The 22,390-nt window shown below is 41.4% G+C and overlaps 1 protein-coding gene across 8 annotated transcripts in view; it reads right to left on the bottom strand.

Moving 5' to 3' along the window:
• The window catches only part of Svil (Supervillin), an 807,253-nt gene that overhangs the window by 478,464 nt on the left and 306,399 nt on the right, over positions 1-22,390 (bottom strand). For 3 of the 8 annotated variants that reach the window (XM_065230080.1, XM_065230078.1, XM_065230079.1), the window contains one exon: positions 11,444-15,590. In XM_065230080.1, the coding sequence (XP_065086152.1) occupies positions 11,444-15,500 (4,057 nt within the window). In that variant the 5' untranslated portion in view covers positions 15,501-15,590. Of the gene's footprint in view, positions 1-11,443; positions 15,591-17,484; positions 17,554-17,601; positions 17,703-17,762; positions 17,952-22,390 lie in introns of those variants that run through there. The other 5 variants (XM_065230083.1, XM_065230084.1, XM_065230077.1 and 2 more) reach the window with 4 other exon arrangements.

Below are 22,390 nucleotides of genomic sequence, written 5' to 3'. Positions count from 1 at the left end.
GTTGATCTTATTGACCGGGTATCCAAATTAACTGTCAAATCAGTTCAAAACAAACAAGACAAAACAACGGAAATCAATCGAGTTTCTGCGGAAACATTTTTTTCGAATAAAAAACTAAGCTCTTTTACAGTTTCCTGTAGATTTACAACCGTCTTTCGTTCCAATTTTAACTGGGCATAGTAATCAGGAGCAAAACTGAGTTTTTTGAGTTCACTGGCGGCGTATCTTCAAATCATTCAGTGAGGGTGTGAACTCCAATTAGCCCTCATTTAAATTCAGAAAAACGCATCCGTTCTTTCAGGAATTCGCAAGCGCTTGGACTCCACGTAAGAAGAAAATCTCCTGTAGTTCGGGCAATTCATCATCCTTAGTAAAATTGTGAAAAGATTGTCACTGTGCTAACCTTGTTTATTTGCGCACCGCCGCCCATGTTTTGATCGGTTTCAAACAAAATGTTTTACTTACAACAATTTTGACATTTATGTTAAGATGACGTCTGCCGGTCATCGACGTCGATGGGCAGCGCCACCACTATAATTGCTAGTTTCAAATGTCTATTCAAAATAGCATTTCCTAAATTTCTTACACACTTTAGGAATTTGACTTGGATGTCTGTTCTCTGTGATAATACATTATGCCCAGGGAAGTTAAGAATATAATCAGTCTGATTCGCGAGCTCTTCACTTCCGGCTCATATTCACATTCCATGGACACTTTATGGAAATAAATGTACATAAACAACTATCGAAGAAACATTACCGGAATAATGTTTTAAGCTTATCTAAATTTAGCAATCTCACGAATGACGATTTTATCAACCGAGTCACATTATCTCCAAAATCAACAAGTTTCTGTGATATTATAGTATATTAAACATAAACCCCAGTTTCGCAGAATAAACAGTGCTTTCGATTGGCGATATATGAGCTGAAACATTTCAAAGCTTGTCATCATTCGTTTACCTACCGCTAGGTGCCGGCTCTTGCACATGCGCTATAATGGATCATTTTAGATGGCTGAGTTTTGAACCCACCACAGTTTTCATTTGGCGCTACTGTATACGTACGAACCAATGTAAAATACTGTGGTAGCCACAGTACGGTGCTGTCAAAACCTCAGCATCTTCAATGATCCATTACACACGGACGTAGAAAGTAGCTCACAGGCTGAGTCAAGTGTACTCACTTTCTATGTTTTCCACACACAATTTTACTCATTTTTTGTCTAACAGCCGTGAATAAATCCACTTTTGACTAAAATGAGTAAAATTTGTATGGAAAAAATAGAGAGTGGGTAAATTTGGCTCACCCTGTGAGTTGCTTTCTACGTCCGCGAAGCTTTCAATGCACGGACGAAGAAACCGACTCAAAAGTGAGTTGAATTCGACGGATTTAATCATATCAATGTGAGTAACGGCTTTCAACGGAAAAGTTTCTTATTGTCATCACAGTCGATCAGACCAACTCAAAACTTAGTCTAGTCTACACGGCAAATGAGAACGACTCAAATTTAAGTTTAGTTTACTCATAATCGCAGAAAGTGCAGGAGCTCAGCGATGAGAAAATTTGCGTCATGATTTCCTGGGTTAAACCTCAAAAATCGGCCGGAAAATGAGGTAAATTGACGTGAATTTTTCTCAGTCTAGGAGTAGTACCAATAGACTGAGTGAATCCAATCTTTACTTTTCTCATATTCAGGACTTTCTTCCTGAACAAACCTAGAAAAAGATGAGGTAAATTTACTCATCGCTGAGTTCTTGCACTTTGTGATTTATGAGTAAACTAAACTGAAATTTGGGTCGTTCTCATTCGCCGTGTAGTCTAGTCTAGTAAGTTGAATTTTCCGGGCTTTTCCATTAAAAAAAATCTCGAATATGAAGAAAATCGATTAAGGATTCACTCAGTCTATTATTTCCGGGAATTACATAGTACACGGTAAATGAATCTAACTCACATTTTAGTATCGTTTACTCAAATTCGCAAAACGTAGATCAAATTTTCCGAGCTTTTCCAGGAAAAACTTCTCGAATATGAAGAAAATTTGACTCAGTTTAGGAGTATACTAATAGCCTGAGTGAAATCTATCTAAATTTTCCTCATATTCGAGAAGTTTTTCCTGGAAAAACTCGGAAAATTTTAATCATTCAATGAGTGACCTACGTTTTTGCAAATTTGAGTATACGATACTCAAATTTGAGTTAGATTAATTTGCCGTAAGTACTCCTAGATTGAGTAAAATTTTCATGGATTTTCCTCATATTCGAGAAGCTTTTCCTGCTTTTCCACGGCTTTTACCAGGAAAATTCAGCTCACTTTTGCGCGAATCCACTTTTCACTAAATTGAGTCGAATTCAACTCCATTTTGAGTCGATACCATCGAACGAGCAGAGCTGAGAGAACGAGAGCGGTTAGTTAAATCCAAGGAAAATCAGTAAAACACCATGCGTTTCCATTTCGAATTAGTATTTTATTGACTCTCGAACTATCTACGTAGGACTATATACGCTTCTACTTTGAGCTTTAAGGCATTAGTCGTTTTTTTTTTTCTCGGAACACAAAATAATCGCCAAAACATAGGGTAACAAGGGATTCGGTTTCGGATAGAAAGACACGATTGATTAAATTGGTGGCAAATTAATCTACGGCACGCATCGGGTTAAACTTCTAACACACATAAGAGACTTGGTTGGTTAAATTCTCTGCCCCAAAGACGAAGATTATGCATGGCGAGATCTTATCACACATTCGAAGAATTGGAAGCTCCTGTGAATGAAAGGTACAATCGAGAGGGGGTTAGTGTTTTAACGGATTATTGATGGGACCAATCAAAGCACTACGGTGTGGTGATGATGATGAAGGCACACTGATGATGTTGATGGGAAAATATTTGGCACATATTGGATGGATAAAGCACAATGTTTGGACATTCATCGGAAGCGGATCAGAGAAGCGACATGCACATTCGGACATTGTTCGGTGTTTTAAGCTTCGAAGTTTCTGGATGAGTTCAATTTTCTACTGTTCAGCTTCAAACTAACCCTTTTACAAAAGCTCAATTTCCATCTGTCCAATTTCCAATCGTTCGATTCTTTCTGTTCAATTTCTAAATGATCAATTTTCAACTATTAAATTTCCGTCTGTTCAATTAACAAATGTCCATTTTCCAATTTTTCAATATTTTCCTGAATTTAGTTGATTTGCCATGACATTATTTGATCTATTCAGATGTATCTGCATTTTTCCTAAGGTTTTTGAAACGTTCCTGAGTTTCTCTGCACTTGCCAAAAGATTTCGTTCTTCCATGACAATGTTGCCTAAGTTTTCAAGGAGTTCTAGGAACTTCTCTAACGTTCCAGAACATTTCCTAATATTCATGGAAATTCCCTCAATTGTTTAACCATTCCTGAGATTTTTGGAGTTTTTCATAATTCCTCGGAACTTCTTGAAAGCTCCTTCAGTCAATAAATGGTACTGCTATAAAGTACTCTAATCATCCCTCAAGCTCATCCCTGATAACAATGAAAGTGCCAGAAAATCTCAAATCATATTTGAAGTTCTCTGGGCTTCCCAGAAGATCTCAGAACTTTGTTGACGTTTTCGAAAAAAATCTCTGAGTATTTAGCTAAGTTAATTGATCTCTACTGAGGTTCTCTGATCATCTCTGATTTCCTTAAAATTTCTCGACTAGTGTAAAAGTCGCAAACTATGTTTGAAGTTTTCAAAAATGTCTCAGGAGTTCTCTGGACTTCCCTGAAATGCCCTGAACTCTTAAAGATTATTGAAATTTCCCTAGAATTCATGAAGCTGCCCTGAACTAATTGGGACTGTCCTTAAGAAATCTGTGTTTGACTGATGATCTCTAGACCTAGCTTGTCTGAGGTTCTTGGAATTCCTATAAGGTATCCACAGTTTCCCTCGAATTTTTTGGACTTATCTGAGGTTTTCTTGACTTTTCTTAAGTTCTTAAAACTTCTAAATAATTTTTGCAGTTTGGAACCGCCTAGAAATTCTGGAACCTTTTTTGAAATGCCTAAAATTTGATGGAAGTTCTCAGATCTTATCTTGTTATCCCGCAGTCTGGTCATGAAACTTCCGCGAAATTCTCGGTATTTTCTTTTATTCCTGGATCACCCTGAAGTTCTTGGAAGTCCCCTGAAGTTCTTGTAGAACTTTCCTGAATTTCTTGTAGAACTACCCTGAAGTTCTTCGAGAACTTCCCTGAAGTCCTTGGAAGTCCCCTGAAGCTCTTGTAGAACTTCCCTGAAGTTCTTGTAGAACTTCCCTGAAGTTCTTGTAGAACTTCCCTGAAGTTCTTGTAGAACTTCCCTGAAGTTCTTGTAGAACTTCCCTGAAGTTCTTATAGAACTTCCCTGAAGTTCTTATAGAACTTCCCTGAAGTACTTGGAGAACTTCCCTGAAGTTCTTGGAGAACTTCCCTGAAGTTCTTGGAGAACTTCCCTGAAGTTCTTGGAGAACTTCCCTGAAGTTCTTGGAGAACTTCCCTGAAGTTCTTGGAGAACTTCCCTGAAGTTCTTGGAGAACTTCCCTGAAGTTCTTGGAGAACTTCCCTGAAGTTCTTGGAGAACTTCCCTGAAGTTCTTGGAGAACTTCCCTGAAGTTCTTGGAGAACTTCCCTGAAGTTCTTGGAGAACTTCCCTGAAGTTCTTGGAGAACTTCCCTGAAGTTCTTGGAGAACTTCCCTGAAGTTCTTGGAGAACTTCCCTGAAGTTCTTGGAGAACTTCCCTGAAGTTCTTGGAGAACTTCCCTGAAGTTCTTGGAGAACTTCCCTGAAGTTCTTGGAGAACTTCCCTGAAGTTCTTGGAGAACTTCCCTGAAGTTCTTGGAGAACTTCCCTGAAGTTCTTGGAGAACTTCCCTGAAGTTCTTGGAGAACTTCCCTGAAGTTCTTGGAGAACTTCCCTGAAGTTCTTGGAGAACTTCCCTGAAGTTCTTGGAGAACTTCCCTGAAGTTCTTGGAGAACTTCCCTGAAGTTCTTGGAGAACTTCCCTGAAGTTCTTGGAGAACTTCCCTGAAGTTCTTGGAGAACTTCCCTGAAGTTCTTGGAGAACTTCCCTGAAGTTCTTGGAGAACTTCCCTGAAGTTCTTGGAGAATTTCCCTAAACCATTAGATAAATTTTCTAGAAAGTAAAGAAGATGAAAATCATGTGTTGCCAAAAATGGGAAGACACTGTAGCCACCTATCCGGGATAAACTTTGAATTCGTGACCTTTAGCGTGAATGCTAACCACTACGACGAACCCGTTCCCAAATTCTGAAGTTTCGGAAATTTTTCTGATCTGCTTTGAAGTTCTCAGAACAGCCCTAAAGTTCACGAAACTTCTCTTGAGATCTTTTAATTCAATTGAAGTTTTTATATCTTCTATAAATTCCCCGCAAAGTGCTTTTGAAGTTAATGGATCAGTTCTTGAAATTTTCCTGAAATTTATGGAACTGCCCTGAAACTATCGGAACCTAATATTAAAGGTCTTAAAACTTCCCCGTAGCTCTGGACGATCATAAAGTTTTCAGAACTTCCTTGAAGTTTTCAGAACTTCCTGGAAGCTTTCAGAACTTCCTGAAAATTTTCAGAACTTCCTGGAAGTTTTCAGAACTTCCTGGAAGTTTTCAGAACTTCCTGGAAGTTTTCAGAACTTCCTGGAAGTTTTCAGAACTTCCTGGAAGTTTTCAGAACTTCCTGGAAGTTTTCAGAACTTCCTGGAAGTTTTCAGAACTTCCTGGAAGTTTTCAGAACTTCCTGGAAGTTTTCAGAACTTCCTGGAAGTTTTCAGAACTTCCTGGAAGTTTTCAGAACTCCCTGGAAGTTTTCAGAATTTTCTGGAAGTTTTCAGAACTTCCTTGAAGTTTTCAATAGTTCCTGGAAGTTTTCAATAGTTCCTGGAAGTTTTCAGAACTTCCTGGAAGATTTCAGAACTTCCTGGAAGTTTTCAGAACTTCCTGGAAGTTTTCAGAACTTCCTGGAAGTTTTCAGAACTTCCTGGAAGTTTTCAGAACTTCGTGGAAGTTTTCAGAACTTCCTGGAAGTTTTCAGAACTTCCTGGAAGTTTTCAGAACTTCCTGGAAGTTTTCAGAACTTCCTGGAAGTTTTCAGAACTTCCTGGAAGTTTTCAGAACTTCCTGGAAGTTTTCAGAACTTCCTGGAAGTTTTCAGAACTTCCTGGAAGTTTTCAGAACTTCCTGGAAGTTTTCAGAACTTCCTGGAAGTTTTCAGAACTTCCTGGAAGTTTTCAGAACTTCCTGGAAGTTTTCAGAACTTCCTGGAAGTTTTCAGAACTTCCTGGAAGTTTTCAGAACTTCCTGGAAGTTTTCAGAACTTCCTGGAAGTTTTCAGAACTTCCTGGAAGTTTTCAGAACTTCCTGGAAGTTTTCAGAACTTCCTGGAAGTTTTCAGAACTTCCTGGAAGTTTTCAGAACTTCCTGGAAGTTTTCAGAACTTCCTGGAAGTTTTCAGAACTTCCTGGAAGTTTTCAGAACTTCCTGGAAGTTTTCAGAACTTCCTGGAAGTTTTCAGAACTTCGTGGAAGTTTTCAGAACTTCGTGGAAGTTTTCAGAACTTCCTGGAAGTTTTCAGAACTTCGTGGAAGTTTTCAGAACTTCCTGGAAGTTTTCAGAAGTTCCTGGAAGTTTTCAGAACTTCCTGGAAATTTTCAGAACTTCCTGGAAGTTTTCAGAACTTCCTGGCAATTTTCAGAACTTCCTGGAAGTTTTCAGAACTTCCAGGAAGTTTCCAGAACTTGCTGGAAGTTTTCAGAATTTCCTGGAAGTTTTCAGAACTTCCTGGAAGTTGTCAGAACTTCCTGGAAGTTTTCAGAACTTCCTTGCAGTTTACATGAACTACTCGAAACTACTCAAAGGTTCCCGTAACGTTTCTAATGTTAATGGAACTAACAAAAAAAAAAATGTCAAAAAATTTCTGGACATTCTTAGAACTTCCCTGAAGTTACATAATTTTCCTGATGTTCATGGAACTCCCAACTTCCTTGAAGTTTTCTCAACATTGTTCTTGGAACATCTGTAAAACTCATGCTTTTTTTTAAGATTTTCAAAAAAATCCTGAAGTTTTACAAATGTCCCTAAAGTCCCCCTAATTGTTCGAATGATCATGGAACTGCTCTGATGTTCATAGAACTTTCCCGAAGCTGTCTTTTTTCAACGATCTATAAACATACCAGAAGTTTTCCCGAAATTCTTCAAAGTTCCAAAAATGTTCTTGAAGTTAATCAAACTGTCATGAAGTTCTCGGATCTTCATCCTGTTCATGAAATTTTCTTAAAGATCATGGAACTGCCCTGAGGTTTTCACAACTTAAGGCATACCCACATTAGATCCGGATTTGACGTGTTGCAGCAAAGTGACAGCTAAATATATTGTGTAACTGTCAAATTTATATCAACGTAACGCAAACGGATGCCCTGGACGATATTCAAACTTCTCCAAAGTCCATAACTTTCCTGTTGTCCTTAGAACTTCTCTGAATATTTGGGATACAGTGGACCCCCGGTAATCTGACCGCTTTTAATCTGAACACTTTTTTGTTTGAACCCCGCTAATCTACACACCGTGCAAACTAAAAATTGCTCAAACGTCAAACGAATGTGAAATAGAGCGATCTGAAACGGAACCCAGAGTTGAAACAAAACAGCAAATAAGGTTACCAAAAACTAGATTTTCTGAAGGTCATAGGGTTACTAGAAGTTCAAATTAAAAATGATAATAAGCACGAAATGTTGTCCACGGTATTCCCTAAAAATTTTGGTGCATCTTAGGATCGATATTTCTGCGCCCAGTTAGTTTTGATAAATAATAAATAATAAAAATACATCGGTTTGCGGAACTGGTTTCTCATGGAGTAACCATGAGTGATAAGGAATAATTGCACCAAAGACACCAAGACGATTAGACGTAAACTTGCAATTTTATCATACTTTTTAATAAGTGAAAACGCGCTTATTAATCCAATTTGGTGTGAAATGCGCAATACTCAATTTCAAACTGTTCAATTTTCAACTATGCGATTGCCAACCACTCAATTTCGTTCTATTTGATTTCCAACTGTTCAATTTCCAAGCATTCTTTGATATTTTTTTCAACTTCATACTGTCATTAATCGTCAAATCTCGAGTACTTTTTCAAAAGGACCAATGTAGTACCATTTCCACCATATTGAGAAAAACTAAACTACAACAGCTTCAGAATAGAGTACCTAACACCGAAAAAGTGGCTTCAGAATAGAGTACCTAACACCGAAAAAGTGGCTGGTACCCTTACTTATAACCTTTAATAGGTTTTCCAATCATGATGTGCAGACAAAATGACCGAAGTAACAATTAAGCGCCCATCATTCTAAACTGTACATTGTACTATTGTTTACCTATGATTATCTTAAATAAATTAAAGTAAATTTAGATGGGTGTTTCTATTGAATATACAATGATAGAAGAGCAATAGTTTGTTACTTAGCACCTTTCGAAAAAGTACTCGAGAAATCGTGTCATGTTAAACGGTTAATTTAAAATTTGGTAACCCAAAGTTCGGAAGCTCCTACTAAAACAGCATCCTACAACTTAACCTATTTCTTTTTGTCCTACTTTCCTACACTGATCAATTTTTAGCCGGAAGCAAATGCAATAACAGAAAACAATAAGTAAAAGAACAAACCAAAAGACTTTTCTTTACTGTTTATTTAAAGTGACCAATTAACAACGAACAAAAAATATATAACTATTTCATTCTCAATGTTTAGTAAGTTTTTATAGATAAAGATTGTTCACCTCCTTGCTGTGTTATAAGTTCACAATCCAATGTTTACATTAAAGAAAAAAAATAATCCTGTATACAGCATTTGAGGAGACACTTTTTTCGATGTAAATATTCTTATTAATGTACACTGAAACAAATATAAACTATACAACCGTTACAATTGTGACCGAGATAGTAGTTCGCCATTTCTAAACAACCTGCTCCGATGGATATAACACTTTGATGGGGCATTTACAAGTACAACAATAGCTACAATTGTCATGAATCAACGGGTCTGAAATACGTGTTTCACCATTGGTCTGTGGTTGGGAGAGAGAGATAGAGGGCGCAGTAACAATGACCACTAACACTTAGTAAAAATCTAGAAGGATAAAGAGAAAACGGTTGGCAATGGTCTTCCTAAAAGTAGCGATATTTTGTTTAGTAGTACAACAGTTCAAGCGTCACTTTTCAAATCGACGTATCTGATTTTGTAAACAATCACCTTCAATCGACGATTTGTCTTAACTCCCGCAAACTTCCAACACCATCAAGTGGAGGCATTTTCTCCTACCAGTTGGTGTTTTAAGTTAGCTAACAGTTGCCACAAAACGTTCACAAATTCAGATAGGGTAAACGCTTGCCCAAATTCAATTTAAAAAGTGACGCTTGACTTCTTAGTTCAGAATTGGGCATGTTATCAAGGTATACGTAAGATTATCTTCTCATTGGCACGTGATGCAGTCTAACAGCTAATTTTTAATCGGTAATGATTGCGAAAAACTCGAAGTAGAAAACAGTAGCACTTAAGTATAGGCAAGATTTATCATACAGAAATTTACACAAATCAATACAATCGTAATATATGAATGCGTTGCGAAATAAGGGAAGCAAGCTGCTGTTTATCTCTAAATTTTGATGAAGATTTCCTGTCCTCACATTGCATACTAACCGCACACAGTAGTTGTTGTCGGCGAACAAAAGTGAGGTTAAGTCCATTTTGTTTGCAAACAAACACCCACACACACGCAGCGCACGCACTTTTGCACGCTCCCTAAAGTAAACAGAAGCAAAGGTTTTGGATTGCTCCGGAGTCGCGGTTGGCCCCGCGGGAGTACTCCAGTGCCGGAGGCGAAGGGTGACTACTGCTGGAGCTGGATTCTACCGTTGCAACTGTTTGGCAACATTTTTCCGCGATTAAATAGAAGAAAAGGTGACGATAGAGAAAAGTCAATTGACGGTACAGTTTGTACACTTGACGAAACGAAGAACAACGAGGAAACAGCGTTAACAACGAATAAAGGTAAATGAACGAACGGGATGAAAGAAGGCGTGCAAAAATGCGCGGTATGAATGTGTCAGGAACGGTATTACTACGGATATCGGCGCAGCCGTTTCTCCTACATTTTAAGGTTAGGTTTCGCAAAGGCACACTTACGAATAGCACACGGACAAATTTTACTCTCTAATTGCTACTAAATGGGCTGAGCTCGGTCAGTTGCTTGGATTCGAATTTCAACGGGTTAATTAGAGATAAAATTTGTTACTATACACACAAACATTTCTGAAGCGAGCGTCGCGACGCAGCGCGACTAATGCATCAAGCAAAGCATAAACATTCAGGCGGGTGCTATTGACTAACAAACAAACGTCATTTATCGGAACTTACACTCAAGCAAGTTACGTAAGCGTTTTTGGGGCGGGTTATGTGTGCATAATATTCCAATTTTCTAATAGCGGGGCTCATCTCTGGTAACGATCAGGAGCGATAGAGGGAGTGAGATGAGTCCCTTGTCTTTTTTTTTCTACATTTTGGCAGCGTACTTGTTCTACAGAATCATCAGTGCAAATAATGTGATGATGGCAATGATTAAAGCAATTACGGTAATATAATCAAAGTTACTATTCGCCAAGCCGTAGGTACATGCTAGCACGACGTGCTGTGGTTGGACGATGCCGCTGCCGCTACGCTTTCCCTGTTGTTGACCGGAGCTCGGTCTGCTACTACCACTGGGCTGACTTCGGCCACTTTCGTTGTCGTCGATGTTCGTTCGTCTTCGTAGATTCGTATCGTTCTTCGGTGCAATCTGTTCAAACTCCTGTAGCGATTCAACTTTCGGATCTTCAGCTACCTTGTCATCTTCCTCCACCGGCTTTGCCGGCTCTTCCATCTTCTGCTGATCTGAAAGCTCTTCAACCTGCGCCGCATCACCCTCGTCGACGTCTTCGACGAAAATCTCCGGAATCTGTATCTCGCTCCTGAACGCATACCCAGTATCGATCTGAATTTCATTCACGAACGTAACGCGTCGTTCGGCCGTGAACTCGTTGCCGAAATCGGTCAGACTGACGTTTCCGGAATCAGTAGTAGTTGATTCTATTTCCGGATTCGTCTGCTGCCGATCGCCACCGGGTTCGACGCCGTCGAGCTCGCTACAATCCAGCTCGAACTCGTGCAAGTCTTCCACGATTGTGTCGAGCTGGGTACCGTGGGTAAAGCTAGCGGATCGATACAAACTATCCAGCTCGTGATATCTAGTGTTGTTGTTAGCGCTAGTGACAGTATTTGTAGTGTTTGTAGTCGTGTTATTAGTGTTTTGAGTGTTGTTGGTAGCAGACACACCATGCTGATCGGATGCACACAACAATGATTGCACACTACACGCATTCTCGTGGGTGGTGTTACCTGTCGGTGTTGGACTCTTGATGCCAAAGATCATCGCCAGCTCTTCGGAAGAGTTGTACTGCGACTCGGCATCCGACGGCGAACGGCGCAACGGAGGCGACGCACCAGTCACCGCCCCTATTGGAATCGGAATAACCTCCACCAGTGTCGAATCGGCACTCACATTCGGTGCTGAAACGATCGAACTAGCAGCCGACGATGAACTGACATTGGACTTGAGGCAATCGCTCGATGAAAGCAGATTGCAGGACGTAAGGTCCGACGATTTTGGGAACTGTTCCGTCTCGCTAGAAGATTTCGGATCGGTCGGGGTCAATGAAGGCCCATGGAAGTCGCTCAACTCCAAGCTGGACTCCTTGCTGTATTTGCTACTTTCAAAAACCTCCTCCTGCTTTTCCAACGGCACCGAGTTGATCGTAATCTGCACGTCATTCTCAATACCACACTCCTTCATTATCAAATCGATCTCCTCCTCGGTACTCTTCTTATCCGAATCCGACTCAAGAGGATTGATACTCTCCACCAAACTATCGTAATCCCTGTCGATCGCAGACTTCTCCCCATCCTTCATTTCCTCGAGCTCACTCAACTGCTCTTGGCATCGTCTAGACAACCTATCGAACGTATCCTCATCTCCCACCTGAGGCGTCAACTCCTTGATCAATCCAGAGAGCACCGACTTCTCTGGCGCCTCCACTGCCACCTGTGCCACCGGTTGCTGCGTAACCATCATCACCCGATTGATCATACCGTGACACAGCATCGCCGCGTTGGACGTATCCTCAATCTCCTTGACTAGCTTCTCCTCATCCAGCTGCTTCGGTGCCTCGACCACATTTTTCAGCATCTCCCTGCAATACTTGGCCGCTTCGGCCACCTCATCGATCGCACCCTCATCGACTTTGACCGACGACTTTCGACTCGCCGAGGGCTCCTTCGGTGCAATCGGCTTACTCTTCGGCTTCGTCTCCGGACTGGTGCCACTCGAAACTGACTTGGTTTCCTTCCTGAGCTCAGCCAGATCCATGCCCAACTTTTCACTGGTATCCTTGGCTTCCTGTGCTATCGCATTCAATATATCCTCAAATTCCGCTTTGTGCTTCGCCCCGACAATCACCGGACCATCCCCGCCGACCTTTGGCGCAGTCTTCTGCGTGGGAGTGCTCGGCGCACTGCTACTGTCCGACACGGCGGGTGTTCCCTTCCTCGTGGAACTGGTCGACTTCAGCGTCGACGGTAGGTTAAACACCGCTCCTCCGGTGATCTTCGGCGAACCGCTCTTGGCCCGTTCGATCTTTTTCGCCGACTTCTTCAGCTTGGGAACTACCAAAACATCAGACGGAACGTCTGCGACGTCCTTTCTCGTATCAATTCGGTAGTAATCGTCCAGGTTACCGCCGGAAGGTTTGGCAGCGTCCCGCTGTATTAGATTGTAGATATTCGACGCCAGCGTGTTGCTCGTCGCCTTGTGACTGTTGCGCTTTTTCTTGACGTCTTCGACGATGCTACTGTCGATGGGTTTCTCCACGGCAGTGGATTCCATGGCGTTATAGCTGGCTCGATCGATACTTTGCTGAAGATCCTTATCGCGGCGTAGCTGCCGGAAGGCCAAATCGTCCGACACAAGATCCGGGGAGTGTTTCGGCATGAATCGGGGTTTATTGGGCTTTGCCGGATGGGCACTCAGGTAATCCGTATTGGGGGATGGTGGGATCGGACCGATCGGGATTCCAAACGGTGGTTGAACTTCCAGGGTTTTTATGGTTTCGTTGGCTCGTCTTAGGCTGCGGAAGCTCAGATCATCCAGTTCGATGTTCGGTTCGGAGTTGCGTCGATCGCCACTATCGTCTTCGTCATCGTAGTCGGAGACCGGTTTCGTTGGTTGTCGGTTGAACAAGGTCGGCGTCGGAACGTCCCGTAGTTCGGCACGATCCAGCAAGTCTTCGTCACTCAAGCGTAGGCTCTTGTAGATGGCTTCTAGTTCGTTGATGGCCTCTTCGAGGTTGGCGGACTTTTGCTTCTTGGAAAGTTCTTCTTCGGAGCAGGAATTTCGTTTGGAAATTCCTCGCGCTGGAGGAGGTGGTGGACCACGAAGGTGATTCAGGTTGGTCTTGGAATCCTGCTCGGCACTGAACTTCCGGTAGGTGGATGTTGGTACGGGAACTTGCTGCGTAGACTGAGCGATCGTCTTGGCCACGTATTCTTCGTATTTGTTTTTCGGAGGTGAACGGGACTTCTCCTTCGAATCCGGCGCCTGCCGGAGGTACAGTCGGCCGTTGATTACATTGTGCTGATCGTCTGGGATATCACCGCAAATAAGGTTGCTCAGCTCTTTCGATAAATCGTGATTGCGACGGTTCATCATCTCCAGTGCGCGCGAACTGGACACGGAGCGGGTGTTCACACCCGGAACTTGCTGTCTAAGGTCGGCAGATCTACCCCGAGGATGGGCCGTAGTTTGCTTCTCCTCGATCTTCCGCCAGAAGGCGGATGCCGATTGCTGCGGAGTCTTCGGGTTCTTTTCCTCCTGCTCTAGCTTCAGTGGCCGCGTCCGGATGTAAGCCGTTGAACCGTACTGCGATGGTTGCGTACTTGTTGGGGGTGTTTGCTGCATTTGCCGGGATGGTTCGTACGGTTCAAAGGTGCGGTCCTGTATTTGAATGGGTTTCCGTGATCGTGGACTTACGTCCGTAACGTAACGGTACTCGTTTGGTCGCTTAACGATCGAATGCTGCTGTTGCTGTGGTTGTGGCTGCTGTTGCTGTGGTTGCTGTTGCTGTTGTTGCTGCTGCTGTTGCTGCTGCTGTTGCTGCTGTTGCTGCTGTGGTTGGGGTTGAGGTTGCTGGTGATGTTGCTGATGATGATGCTGGTGCGGGTGTTGGTGGTTGTGATGTAGAACCACATAGCCCTGGTTAGGAGACGGATTGGTTTGCTGAGGATGTCGGGAGATGTAGCGTTTCTGTGTAGGTTCTGGCTGAACGGATGCCGGTCTCGGTGGAGTCACGGCGTGTGCGTTTATAAAGCTCTGAGGCATAGCCGGCTGTTGCTGAAGGGTTATGTTCGATCCCCACAGCCGATCGTCGCTGGTACATTTGCCATTCGGCTGCCAGATGTTCCCATTAGGTTGCGCATTCATCTGGTAGCGATCGAAGGCGTAGGAAATGGGTCGAGCATCACTGGGATGTCCGATCGTTAGTCTGCGCTGGGGATCCCGTGGAGGAACTGGCGGTGGACTACGAATGGAGTCCCGCATGGAGTTTGCTTTACTTTGAATGTAAAAACTGTTTTCGTATGTTGCCGATGGGTTGATCTGATAGACCTGCTGCTGTTGAGCATACGGATTGGGTGGGTGGAACAGATGAGGCACATTGGTAAGACTAGATGAGTTCCTGAGGCTTGGATGAACCCCGACTGGGTAGCCTCGTCTGTTAACGTTATCTACGGATTGGATGCTTCCGTGAAGCATACTAGGAGAAATCGGCTGCGTATGCCACCGGTTCACGGGGCTACCTTCTTCATCCTTGGTCATTCGTTTCAAGTACCGTTCGGTTCTTGCCGAACGGGACTTTCTGTGTGAGCTTGCACTGTGATTGCCCAAGCTATCGTCACTTCTGAACCTGGACATCGACGAAGATCTGTGCGATCCTTCGTCACTGGAGCCCTCTTTGCCTTCCTTCGTCTTTCCTTGATCTGTGCGTGATCTCCGATCCAGCGAACCCATAGAAACTACATACTTATCGATCGAGTTTACGCTGTCACTCTCTTTGAAGCCATAGCTATTGCCGGTCTGGTTCTGACTGACTACGATGTGATCGAAGGTTCCCAATTTACTGGATCGCTTCTTGCGATTCTTCCCATTGAGCGTCCCCGGTTGGCTAACGGCTTGTGTTCGATTGCTCTTCACCGGCAAGAAACCGGCCTTGCGATCCTCTTCGGAGCTGGAGTCGTACTCCAGTTCCTTCTTCTGCTGCTTTCGACGGAACAGATTCCCAATTGACCACTTTTTGCTGTCCTTCCCGTCCTTACCACTACTGCTCTTACTCGAGACCTTGTCCATGTCTCGCTTCTGCTGCTGCTGATGCACATGCAAGGTTATGTCCTTCGGTAGGGGTAACTGGGGCCTCCAGGGCGAAGCCGTCTGTACAGTCTGCAATGAAACAAGCGGGAGAGAGAGAGGAAAAGAAAGAAATTAGTAATTGATTCCCTGCAGATAAGCGCTCGGTTAGCGATCCGGTTCAACCGGACAACAGAATCGCTTTGGCTGCGTCCACCGTCATGACGACGAGGAGAAAGAAGTGTGCAAAAAATGTAAACTAGCATCTTGCGGTGGTTGATATCCCCCTGAGGCAAGGAGGAAATTAATTCGATTTTAATGGAATTGGTCGGACAACAACAACGGGCGACGCACGAGATCTCCCCGTAGGCACCGCCGCGACCAGAGTGAGGTTAGATAATAGGGGCGCGGTTAATGGCCGGTAATCCCATTATGGAGATATGGCTTTGAAATGAGCGGAAATTTGGAGACACTTTCGTTTGTAAAGCGGCCGAGCGAAATTGGATGCATTTGTTTGCATGAAAGCCGTGGGAAAGCTGAGTGAATACGTTATAGGCTTGGACGTCATTTAAGTCTAAGATATGGACGATAATAGGTTCAGTGTTGTTTACTTTTCATGGAGAACGATCCGTAGATAGGGAAGTTTGTTTCCACTGAATTATTTATTGATAAATCTAATAACCATTTCCAAAAAGTTAAGGATTTTGAAAGTGATGAACGAAAATTTTACGAATTCGTAGAATTTCTTCTGCACTGTTAAAACAATCCTTATAAATCTGAGAAATTTGTTATGGTCCGTCCGTAAATTCGCAGTAAGTCTAATAAGGTTATACTTATCAGCAAAATATAAGAAGGACTTGATTGCAAATCGATCGAATCGCAGTACACGCTAACTTGAACTTATCAGTAATTACTAAAATTACACAAACTTCCATAAACCAAAGCGGTTTGACTCAAGATTTACTAGGTTTATAAATCCGTAAATTTCAGACATTGCTAGGTACTCCGTGGCAAACAACAAGTAGTAGTTCCAGCGAAACGAACGCTACAAGGAACCACCTATAATAAGCAAAACAAATTGCTCGCAAAAAATATCTAAATCTTCTAAAAATATATCTAAATATCTAAATGTTCTCCAAGCAGATTGTATCGTAAATAGTTTTGGATTCAACGAAAACACCCCCAACATTGTGAAGCATCCTCCTCCTAAAGTAATGTCGTTTTCGTTTTTACTACACTACACCGGTGTAGTGTAAGCAGCAATAAGTGCGAGTCATTGACAGTTCATCATCATTTGTTTGTAAACAAAGGTGCAACCGATAGCTACACCCTAATTTTTTTCGGTGTTCGGCAGTGTAGCACCGGTGTAGCTACACCGCAAAAACGAAAACGACATAAGATTCTTTCAAACAGAAAAGTCACTCCATCAAAGTCGCGCATGTCAATTTGAACTAAAACCTCGCGAAGCAAAATGCCAAAATGGAAAACAGAGACAAAAGCACAGTTGTGATGTTGTGAATGAAAATCTTAATTACTCATCCTCATCGAACAAGCCACTTGTGAGGCACGAGAGCATGAAAATTTCTTTTGGCTTCGGGAGCCGACCGATGACAAAAACGCGACGCATCTCAATTTCAAGCTCGATTCCGTTCGCTCTCGTCGTGCGGGTTTTTGGGATTGGCTTTTTTGAAAAGATTCTTTGTTTGCACATGTGCTTGTGCGTGAAACGATAAATGAGTAACAACAAAGAATGAACAACCTTGAGAAAGGTACGAAATTGTATGTGGGGCACGAACTTGACACCGGTTGACAGTTTTCCCGCTGTGCGGCAGCACCTGTCATTTGTCAAATTGTCATGCTTAGCATGCTTGGTTTGAGTGGGTCTGGCGTACGCCACCCGCCGCCGCCATCATGGAGGCCAGGAACCAAGATAGATGGGCAGCAATTAGCTCTTTGGTAATTGATTTTGTGCGGGAGCTAAAAATACCTCCTCGGGACTGCAAGTTGTTTACTCTGTTTTCCTGAAAAACCGGACCGGATTCGTTTGCGGTTCGCGCGAGATGAACAAATACACTGCACAGTTCAAAGAACAGATGACTCTTACACTCAAAAATATCACTCCTTGGTTGGACATATTCGCTATTATTTTGACGGTTGCTCCCCGCTAGTTGACAGTTTCTCCGCTGTGGCGCACCGGTTGTGTCACTAAAAAAAATGAACCGTATAAATGCGAACTCTAAAAATTTAATTCACGAATCAATTAACCAGATTGGAACACACACACCCCCGCTCGCGATCGAATCTAACCTCACTTTCGTTCGAACGTCACGCCGCCGCGGCCATGCCAGTAGCACTATTCGCCTTCAATCCAAACAAAAGCCCTCCGATGCACGCCAATCGGGATGTGTGTGAACGGTGCGATTCTCAACCGGGTACTAAGTCGACTACTAAGCTCCTTCGGCTACTGAGCTAAGCCAAACGAGAGAGAATGTTTCGAGGTAGTGAAAAATTCTCGAACAACCAACAACCAACCGTGCGGACGAAGACGCCTGTTGACGTAACTTTCGTACTCTCATGGTAGTCGTAAATTCCCGAACACGGGCGGGTGTGGAAAATCCGGCTGGTTGGTTGCAGAGCAGAGGGTCGTTGAGCCATTAGTTGGAAAATCCTACTACGCCCCGACGCTTATTTTCGGTGGTGAAATCAAGAAGGAGGAAGTGACTTTTGGAAAATGGAATCCGTTGACGGGTGTGATGGATCAGCTGGTGGTGCGAAATGGAGATGTTTCGGTAGGGAGTCCATTTGGTGTGAAGGTCACAGGGGAGGATTTATTGCATTGCACTTCATGCTCCTTTGTCCTAATATTCCTACCGAGTATTTTATATTTGTTTCCCCGGAAAACGACTTCAAAGTACCTTAAAGATGTTTGAACGTGCACTTGATGCTTTCTAGACCTGCTAAAGTAGCTTTCTCGGTCTATTGGATTAGCCCATTGAGTTACTGTATATGGGTTTGATTTCAGAACCCCTGAGAGTTACTACTTACTTAGCTTTTCTGGGTATTCCTTACCTTAGGAATTGATCATCAAAGCCTACAGTAACTATTTAGCCTGACACTAACAAATATTTCAATCCGTTGAAATACAATGACTTGGCGTTTTAAATTCATTTAGGAGTTTTGAAGATCATTTTGGCCTTAGAACATTTGCATTTAATATTGGTGGGTCGCGAGCTTGTAAAATCCCGACTCGCAATCGAAAAAAGTTTGAAACCCGCTGCTCTAAAATGTTATTTACATTTATAAACTGTCAAACCTAAAGATCCGAAAGCAAAGTTCAAAAAAATCTTAAATTCCAAAAAAAACTCCAAGTTACAGACATTGGTGGGTTGTAGGCAAAAGGTCGAACGATGTCGAAAGACAAAAGTTCGAATGGACAAAAGATCGAAATGGGTAAAAGGTCGAATCAAACTTATAAAGACAAATGGTTGATTGATATTTAGTGGGAAAAAAGGTCGAACGAACAAAAAAGGCGAAATGAACAAAAGGTCGTATGAACCAAAAAGTCGAAAAGGTCAAATAACTTTAAAAAATAATAGAGCTGATCCACAGAAAACTGCTTGTATTTAAGAGAATATATATATAATATATATCTATATATGCTTGTATAAGAGAAGCACAAGAGACAATCAAAATCACAAAGTCATATCGAACACAAACATTAAATAATGCCCAATGTAGATTGCCAAGTATTAAATTTAAATTATAAATTTTAAATGTTAAAATTCAAAATATTTAATTTTCAATTTTAAATGGTGAATTTTAAATCTGAAATTTTAAAATGCTAATATGAAATCTTTTTAAATACATGATTTAAAATTCGAAATCACTAATAAATTTAACAGTTGTTATTTAAATTTTCATATTATTAATGCTAAATAGTAAATTTCAACTTTTAATGTTAAATTATGATTTTTTCTTGTTAAATTTTAAATGTTGAATAATAAATGTCAAATGATAAACGTTAAACGATGAATGCAAAATGTTAAATGTTATATGGCCACTTTAAATTTTATGTAATACACTGGAGTCGCTAAAAAAAACCGCGTAAATTCCGGAATCCGCGTAAAAAAAAACCGCGTAAATTCCGAAATCCGCGTAAAAAAAACCGAGTAAAAAAAGACCGTGTAAGAAAAAACCGCGTAAAAAGCGATATACCGCGTAAATTCTGAAATCCACGTAAAAAAAAACCAAAATCCGCGTAAAAAAAACCGCGTAAATTCCGGAATCCGCGTAAAAAAAAACCGCGTAAATTCCGAAATCCGCGTAAAAAAACCGCGTAAAAAAAACCGCGTAAAAAAAAAACGCGTAAAAAAAACCGCGTAAAAAGCGACTCCAGTGTATATATTAAAAATTTAAACTTTAAATGTAAAATGCTATATGATAAATGCAAAATATTTAATGAAATATGTTTAATATAAATTATAAAATGTTAACCATGAAATGTTTATTATGTTATGGGTTACGTTGATTTTTTCATTCCAGAAAATAAATTTCAAATGTTTTATATTAAATGAAAATTGATGAAATGTTAATGTTCGTTCGACCATGTGTCTATTTCTAAATTTTGTCCATTTCAACATTTTGTCCCTATAGATGTCATTTAATCTTTTGTCCATTCGAATTGTCTCTATAAATTTCATTCGACCTTTTGTCCATCAAACCGTTTGTCCATCAGACCATTAGTCCTTCGACCTTTTGTCTTTCGACATTTTGCCATAGACTCACATTGGTGTGATTAAAGAACGAGCATCTTTAAAACGAAGGAAAAACAATTAAATTGAATATTTTATTCAAAGTGCCGAAAAAAACTCGAAAGAACTGTTGATGATTGAAAGAAGAAAAAGACCTAAAACATTGGGACAAACAGGGATACTTTAAATTTCTTCTATTGCAGAAAAATAGAAATGATAGTCCCAGCACTCTCACTTTTTTACAACCCCGAGTTCTGAAGAATAAAAAAAAAATGTGTTGAAACCTCAAAACTTGTTTAAATCTGGGTAAGCTGGAAAAATCCTAGAAGCTCGAGATTCTCCAAAATTACTTTGAATTTAAATATATAATTGGGCCCGCAAAATTTCGAAAATTTATCATTAATCGGCATGATGACCATTCGACCTAATGGCCCTTCTGCCATTACAACCTTTTGTCCATTCAACCTTTTATCCCTGTAAATTCAATTCGACCTTTTGTCCCTTAGACCTTTTGTGCCTCTTAGTTCAATTCGACCTTTTCTCTAAGTTCAATTCGACCTTTTGTCCTTGCGATATTTTGTCCATTCAAACTTTCGTCCTACGACTTTTATCTTTCGACCTTTTGTGATAGATTCCCATTTCGACCTATTGTCAACTTCGACCTTTTGTCCACTTCATCCTTTTGTCCATTCGACATTTAGTCCATTCGACATTTTATCCACTTCGATCTTTTCTCTAGTCGATCTTTTGTCCATTTCAACCTTTTGTCCCTCTAAGTTCAATTCGACTTTTTGTCCATTCAACCTTTTGTTCCTTCAATACTTTGTCCCTACGACCTTTTGTCTCTACGACCTTTTGTTCCTACGACCTTTTGTCCCTACGACCTTTTGTCCCTACGATCTTTTGTCCCTACGACCTTTTGTCCCTACGACCTTTTGTCCCTACGACCTTTTGTCCCTACGACCTTTTGTCCCTACGACGTTTTGTCCATTCGAACTTCTGTCCTACGACTTTTTATCTTTTGACCTTTTGTGAGAGATTCCCATTTCGACCTTTTGTTAACTTCGACCTTTTGTCCACTTCAACCTTTTGTCCATTCGACATTTAGTCCATTTCAACCTTTTATCCATTTCGATCTTTTGTCCATTTCAACATTTTGTCCATTTCAACATTTTGTCCATTTCGATCCTTTGTCCACTTCGACCTTTTCTCTAGGCAATCTTTTGTCCATTTCAACCTTTTGTCCCTCTAAGTTCAATTCGACTTTTTTGTCCATTCGACGTTTTGTTCTTTCAATATTTTGTCCCTTAGACCTTTTGTCCTTCTAAGTTAAATTCGTCTTTTTGTCCATTCTACCTTTTTCCCATTCGACCTTTGGTCCATTTCAACCTTTTATCCACTTCGACCATTTGTCCATTCGACCATTTTTCACTCTAAGTTCAATTCAACCATTTGTCCACTCGACCTGTAAACTGTTGTCCAATCGACCTTTTTTCCATTGAAATTTTGTCTTTCGACCTTTTGCCATAGATTCACATTTGAAATGGACATTAACAAACATTAAAACCTGACCTCTGAATCAAGAATTGAGTAATAACTTCCACCATCAAATCCAACAGATGTCGCCTCCCCAGTGATGGATAAACCGGTTTTGCGGTATGTAGAATTTCGGTAATATATCGGTCAAATTGCACCATTATTAATATTCTTAATTCCGATGGGTCTGGGTTCAATCCCAGCCGAGGTCGGTGGGATTTTTCTGAGGTATAAAAATCTCTGGTCACGTCTTCCTTCGGAAGGGAAGTAAAGCCGTTGGTCCCGGCCCATGTGTGTTTGAATGGGTGCGATATCCTACGCAGGTGTGGAAGCTGCCTTCCTGCACATTCGATTGCCGTCAATGGATAGCAATCGATGTCCGTCGGTGATTAGCACTAGATTGTGGAACAGAGACCGACGTTAAATAAAGGAAATAAGAAAAGAAGAATAATATTCTTAATTAAAAGTGAATTTCGCCACACATTGTCAAGTCGATTTTCCACCACCATACGATTGAAGGCTGCTTGCCCTCTGGTGGCGCCTAATTGAGGTACAGTGTAGAACAATGTTTTGCTTGGTTTTAGGTCCTCTATCACCCTGTTTCGG

Source organism: Ochlerotatus camptorhynchus, unplaced genomic scaffold (genome assembly GCF_037179485.1).
Source record: "Ochlerotatus camptorhynchus isolate MF236.1 unplaced genomic scaffold, CSIRO-AGI_Acam_v1.1 ptg000328l, whole genome shotgun sequence".
In the NCBI taxonomy this organism is placed as follows: Eukaryota; Metazoa; Arthropoda; class Insecta; order Diptera; family Culicidae; genus Ochlerotatus; species Ochlerotatus camptorhynchus.
Note: the sequence above shows the minus strand (reverse complement) of the source record. Positions and strands in the feature narration are given on the sequence as shown.